The 6516-nt window shown below is 51.9% G+C and overlaps 1 protein-coding gene across 1 annotated transcript; it reads right to left on the bottom strand.

Annotated features, from left to right (window-relative positions):
* Window positions 1–1812: 1812 nt before the first annotated feature.
* Window positions 1813–5421, bottom strand: LOC113408710 (paxillin-like). Its single transcript, XM_026662092.1, has 4 exons — window positions 5384–5421; window positions 4366–4513; window positions 3682–3883; window positions 1813–2048 (listed from the first exon to the last, which is right to left on the bottom strand). The coding sequence occupies exons 2-4, from the start codon at window positions 4382–4384 to the stop codon at window positions 1889–1891; spliced, it is 381 nt and encodes a 126-aa protein (XP_026517877.1). The 5' UTR covers window positions 4385–4513; window positions 5384–5421; the 3' UTR covers window positions 1813–1888.
* Between the last annotated feature and the right edge of the window lie 1095 nt (window positions 5422–6516).

Raw genomic sequence — 6516 nt, 5'->3', positions numbered from 1 at the left:
GGCAATTCATTAAGCAGTTAATGTCTGCTTTCCTGCCCCCTGGCTTGCAGCATTTCTCATTTCTACTTATAGGTACATACAGCATTCTTTAATTCATTCTATTTAATATTCATTTCACTTTCACAGATTGAACTCACAACCCTGGGTTTAGCAGGCCAATGCTCAAACCACTGAGCTATCCGTCCCCCGCATAGCAGCAGTCAAAAAAGCAAATGATGTTAGGGTGCACAAGGAATGAAAACACTGAAAATCTAATGTCATAAATCCATGGTACCCTCTCCCCCATTCTGGAATATTTTGTTGAGCTCTGGTTGCTCATCTAAAATAAATAAATACAGTGGGAACAGAGGGCATTCAGGTGACAAAAATGGTCAGAGGCCTGGAGAAGCTTTCATATGAAGACAGATTGAAAAGATTGGGACTTTACTGGATTAGGGGGAAAGAAAGACTTAAGGGGGATATGGTAGAAATACACAAAATAATGAGTGTTATAAAGAGGGAAAGTCAGGCACTCCTACTTTACCCTCACTCATAATAGAAGAGAGATTCAATTCAAGTAAAATTCAAAATATTAAAAATCATAAAATGGAATCTTTTAGTAATCTTGCGAAGATTGTGGCATAAATGATATCATGTGGCAGTGAGTTCCACAGGTTAGCTATGCATTGTAAGAAAAAGTACTATACATCTGAAAGGATGAGACCATCCAATGTTTGTGTGAGCATGTGTGATATCTATATAAAAATCTTATGTAAGGGATACAAACCCTCCCACTCCAGGTCATAAGGTAACCACTAACTGAGGAAGCAACTTCCCTCATGGGCAGGTTATTCCTTCCCCCCCCCCCCCTTCAACCTTCCTCTGAACCAACTGGTACTAGCCAGTGAAATAGCTGGATAATTGGTCTGATCCAGTATGAAAATTCAGATGTTCCAGCAGATGTGTTGATGCAGCACTTCCCATCCTCCTGCCCCAAAAGGCTTAGACATTAACCCCATTTTTACCTGAACCCAACTCCGGAAATTTCTTGCCCTTTGAGATGAAATCTTTACTGCCCAAATCTGCCTGGAAGTCTCAAAAATCATCTCCCATCTTCTTGATTGGGAAGAATCAAGAGCAACAAAGAAGATATCCTCCAGAGCAGCACAGGCTGGTCTTTGCCAGTAAATAGATGGGTTCTTCTTATTAAATTACAACCCACCAAAACAATCGACTCTGCACTTAGAAGAACTCAGCTCCTATCTGTTACCAACAAAGCATTTCACTTCACTGTGAATCACACACTGTCACACTCCTCCCTATCCCCCACAAAAGATATCCCCACCGTACAAATTGGTTTTGCTGGGCAACATAGGTGCAGTTAGTCATTATTTCAATGAAGTGTTTTTCCTGAATCAGAACAAAAAAAATGGGCACTACACCAGCTGGGATTTCCCCTCATGATGTTGACAGAGATAGGCATTGCCTTGATCCAGTGCTTGGCATGGGGAGAAACACCCCTGAATGCTAGCTAAGCACTTGGTACAACACACAGCAGCAGTTACATCAGAAAATCCTCCCTGCTTCTAAGAGACTTCTGGACATTATGAGATCTGCACTTGGCATCTATTGCTCACCACTTCAGAAGATTAGCCTAGTCCTTTGAATGCTACACTAGGGCAAACCCTGACAGATCTAAAGAGCAGTAAACTTAGTTTACAAGTCTCTGCATTATCCACGCCAGATATAAGACTTCATCACACCAATCACACCTGCAGCAGCACTTTGACAGCACTAATACACCACTGAGAATTGACTGGTACAAGGAGTAGCGGTTGCAGTGGGTGATCTGAGGAGAGGAGGTGGTCAGTAGAAATGGATGACAGACAAGTGAGTGGAGAACACAAGATCAGAAGTTATTAGGGTTGGGCACCTTGAAGTCAGAGAGAGATGCCATCAGCTCATCCAGTTCTCTTGTGGCTGAAGAAGCAGATATGCGAGTCTGCTGCTGGCTGGAGGTGACTCGCTGTGGGCTGCTCACCTCACCCTGGTTCACAGTGATGGCAGGGCTGATAAAAAACAAAACAAAACCACACATTACATTTTAACGTGGTGGTGGTGAAAAATCCCAGGCTGACAGCCTCACCTCTTGGGATTCTGTTTATTCCCAGGACAGGTACAGCAAGGAAAACAGCACAGCCAGATTCCCCACACTTGGACCCCAAATACGCCTGTAGAAGGTTCGTGCCAGGGCTCGACCCTCCTGGGCAGGAGGGGAGCCACACCGACTCACTACCGGTGGAACAAGCAAACAGCCAGTTCAGGGCCCAGGCCCTCAGGCAGGGGCTGAGCAACAAACAGTTAAGGAGCTCAGGCCCTTTGGGGCAGGGGCTGAGCAACAATACAAGAGTGGTCAGGCTAGGCCCAAGGCCCTATACCTGAGCGTTGGGTGAGGGGGAAAGCCTGCCACCCGTGAGCGGGGTGGCAGGGGGGGGACGCAGGCCCACCCACTCCACTGCGTCCCAGCCCGGGGCCCTAGCAGCGGCTGCTGCGAGTCAGTGGGGTATCCTGTCCGAAACACACTGACATCGGCTCGTACGTGTCTGCAGCCTGACCGGGGTCGGCTACCCCCGGGCTACTTCCAGGTTCCCCCTCAGGGCCTACCTCATCCGTGACACCGGGCCCAGTCCAGTCCATCAGCATGGGTTCCTCCCGGCAGCTCCTCGGGGAAGTCCGGTGTGGACTCTGGCGGCTCCTCCGGGTAACAGCAAGGGCGGAGGGGCCCTGGTGGTGTCTCGCCTTCGGGGTTGGTGTGGGGGAATCCCACCGGCTTCTCCCAACGACGGGAGCGGGCGGGCTCTGGTGGCTCCTCCTCGTAGTGGTCTCGGGGCAGCTCCGGCCAGTTAGGGCAGCGGCCACGGGCCTCGGAGGTCTCCTGACCACGAGCTCCCGGCTGCACGTCTGCTCCCTGCGGTGGCTGGGGCCTCACTGAGCTCTGGCGGCCGGCTTTTATACTTCCTGTCCTGCCCCTTGACTTCCGGGGGGCGGGAACAGGCGGCGGAGGCTCCGCCCACTTGGGTGTCTGTAAGGGCACTCCCTCTGCTGGGCAGGAGGGGAGCCACACCGAGTCACTGCAACGCCTCAACATGCCTTCCAGGAAATCAGCTTTTGTGGCACTTCCAACCCTTTGCTCTCTCTAGGAGACTGCCAAAGATGCCAATTAGTGCAGTTGTGGTAGTTTGTGATACGAGCAAGCATCCATTAGGAACTAGACTGAGACCCACCCAATTTATTTTGTCAGATGGTGACAATTTTCAGTCAGCATAACTGGGTTCAAAAACAGAATTAGATACGTTCATGGAGGACAGGTCCATCTGGATTTGAACATGTATCCCCAAATGGTGAAATGACCCATTCTACACTTCTCTGTTTTTCCAACATTAGCAGCTTCTGACTCAATGGCAGTTGCAGTAAATCTGAGCCCAAAAAAGAAGCCGACATGGCCACAATCTTCAACTTCCTCCTTGACCTTCCCCAGTTTGGAGAGAGCAAATCCCCTCCTTACCAAGAAAACAGGAGGCCATCTGCCCAGCTAGTACTGCACTCCCCTAGCTGCTGTCATTAAACTGTGTGGAGTCACTAACTCATCTCTGCCCCAATGCCCCCGGCCCCCAAGGGAACAGCAGCTGGGTCAGTACTCACACTGGACTTGGCACAGAGCTCTCCAGTTCATCCAAAAGACTCTCCACACTGGGACGCACATCCTCAATCCCACGCCCTCCGTTCCGCTTTGGCTTCTCTTTTGTAGGGGGTGCTGCCTTCACCCCCAAAGAGCTAGTGCTCTCTGGGACAACATAGTGAGGTCCAGTCCCACTGGGCAGGGAGGGGCTCCCGCTGGCTTCATCTTACAGGAAAAGAAACAAAGAGTCAATAGACCCTCACTTACAGTGGAAAGAGGCAGGTACAATATGGGGAGGGCAAAAAGGAGGATGAACTGGGCAGGGGAGAAAGAGTTACAGGGAGATTTATACATGGAGGGAGGTGTGAGATCCAGGCATCAACATACCTAGCACTGACACATGGGTCATCACTTCCTACCTGTTGGGAAGCCACTAGGGGGATTGTGCTGAACAGCGTTCAGTTCTAGGAGTCAGGGCCGGCTCTAAATTTTTTGCTGCCCCAAGCAGCAAAAAAAAAAAAAAAAAAAAAAGCGCCACCCCCCGAGTCCCCCCCGACCGAGCGCCACGCCCCGCGCCACCCCCTCCGACCGAGCGCCGCGCCCCCCCCCGACCGAGCGCCACGCCCCGCGCCGAGCGCCGCCAGAGCCTGCCCCCCCCACCGAGCACCGCGCCGCCCCCCGCCACCCCAAGATTGGCTGCCCCTTACCAGGTGCCGCCCCAAGCATGTGCTTGGTTGCCTGGTACCTGGAGCCGGCCCTGCTAGGAGTAGTCGGTCCAGTTCTGACAGGTTGCTGCCCAATGAAGAGCTCATCATGGTGGGAGATAGTTCTGCAGACTTCTGCTTGTTGGGAAAACTGGGTTGAGAGGGAAAAGAGGAGTGTAAAACTGGAGTCACCCCCCTTTGGGGTGAAAGATAAAGCATGGTGGGGTCTGGGGAAAGCTTTGTAACAAGAGCCCCACAGGCACCTTGTCAGGAACCCAAGACATTTAATGTACACACTAAAAACACAATCAATAAATGCACTCAGCATAGTATCAGCTGGTGCTCATTGTTGGAGCACATTAGCAACAAAGCAGCTGATCAGCTGTGTCCTCACTCTGCAATAGCAGCAATGAACAAAGATTTCTATGGCTACATGTAGCACAGGGTTAACAGACTGCAGATCAGTGATATGCAGAAGAGAAGCAGAACCATTAGCTAGCATAGAAGAAAGTCATTTGTTTCCACTGACATCACAAAAAGCAAGAAAGAAATTCCCTCCTTGAGGAAGAGGTGAAGCATGGCTGGTTTAGAGGAAGGGAAGGCAACTGAAGTTTTGCATTCTGCTGTCTAGCCCAGGGATGGGCAAACTTTTTGGGCCGAGGGCCACATCTGGGTGGGGAAATTGTATGCAAGGGCTGGGGCAGAGGGTTAGGGTGCAGGAGGGAGTGCGGTGTGTGGGAGGGGGTGCGGTGTGCAGGAAGCGGCTCAGGGCAAGATATTGGGGCAGAGGAAGGGTGCGGGATGTATGAGGGGGCTCTGGGAAGGGGGTTGGGGTGCAGGAGGGGTGCGGAGTGCAAAGGGGGCTCAGGGCAGGGGTGCAGGAGGGGTGCAGGGTGTACGAGGAGGCTCAAGGCAGGGGTTGGGGTGCAGGTGGAGTGTGAGGTGCAAGCAGGGAGCTTAGGGCAGGGAGTTGGGGGGCAGGGTGCAAGTGGGGTTTGGGCTCTGGCCCAGCGCCACTTACCTAAAGCGGCTCCAGGGTGGCAGCGGTGCACACTGGGGCCACGGCAGGCTCCCTGCCTGCCTGCCCTGTCCCCGGCCCCACGCCGCTCCAGGAAGTGCTGCGGGGAGCGGGGGCGGAGGGCTCCGCGTGTGCTGCCCTTGCCACCCCTCCAGGTACCTCCCCTGAAGTTCCCATTGGCTGCGGTTCCCCATTCCTGGCCAATGGGAGCTGTGGGGGGCACTGCCTGGAGGCAAGGGCAATGCACAGAACCCTCTGCCCCCCCGGTCCGGGGGCCGCAGGGAAGTGGTGCCGGCCGCTTCTGAGAACAGCGCGGGGCCCGCGGCGCCACCCGAGGCAGTCCCACAGGCCGGATCCAAAGCCCTGAGGGGCCGGATCCAGCCTGCAGGCCGTAGTTTGCCCACCCCTGGTCTAGCCTCCTTAACTACTAAGTGATAAAACAGCATACAGCAGGGTACATGGTGACAGAAACCCACCAGCAAGGCATAAGGTCTCTCTTTAAGCCCCAATAAACTGCTACACAATCCTTTAACTTCTAGGGTGCTACTCCACTTAAACAATTTTTAATGACCATCATAACACCACATTAAATATGTACATTTAATGTTATTTTAATATAGAACTGTGTGTGATGTTTGTTTTAGATACTATTTATCGCTTAGGGAAATTCCGCACCCCCACTCCTCATTTTCATACCAATACTTAGCACTTGTAGTGCTTTGCATCTTCAGAGTGCTGTAGACATTAATCTTTGCAACCACTCTGGGAGGGAAATAAGTTTACCACAGTTTATCAGATAGGAAAAATTGAGGCACAGAGAGAAGTGATTTCTTTAATGTCACAAAACAAGTTAGTTTCCAATCTGGATTAGAAATCAACACTTCCTGGCTGCCAGTCCTGTGACCGACAATCACACCCACTATCTATCTCCCTGCCATATCAGAATGGTATTGTTACAAGCTTTAGGACTCCACAAAGCCTACAGTACAAATGACAACCCTGGAGTTCCAGAATACGACCAGTGGCTACCCCCATCTTGAATCTGAAGGTGAAGTCCACCGATGTTGTAACCCCCGTATGCAATGTGTCATCTTGATCCACGCAGCCAGGCTGCACCTCTTGCTGGGACCCGCCAG

This window comes from Terrapene carolina, unplaced genomic scaffold (genome assembly GCF_002925995.2).
Source record: "Terrapene carolina triunguis isolate 2854851 unplaced genomic scaffold, T_m_triunguis-2.0 Scaffold22518, whole genome shotgun sequence".
In the NCBI taxonomy this organism is placed as follows: domain Eukaryota; kingdom Metazoa; phylum Chordata; order Testudines; family Emydidae; genus Terrapene; species Terrapene triunguis.
Note: the sequence above shows the minus strand (reverse complement) of the source record. Positions and strands in the feature narration are given on the sequence as shown.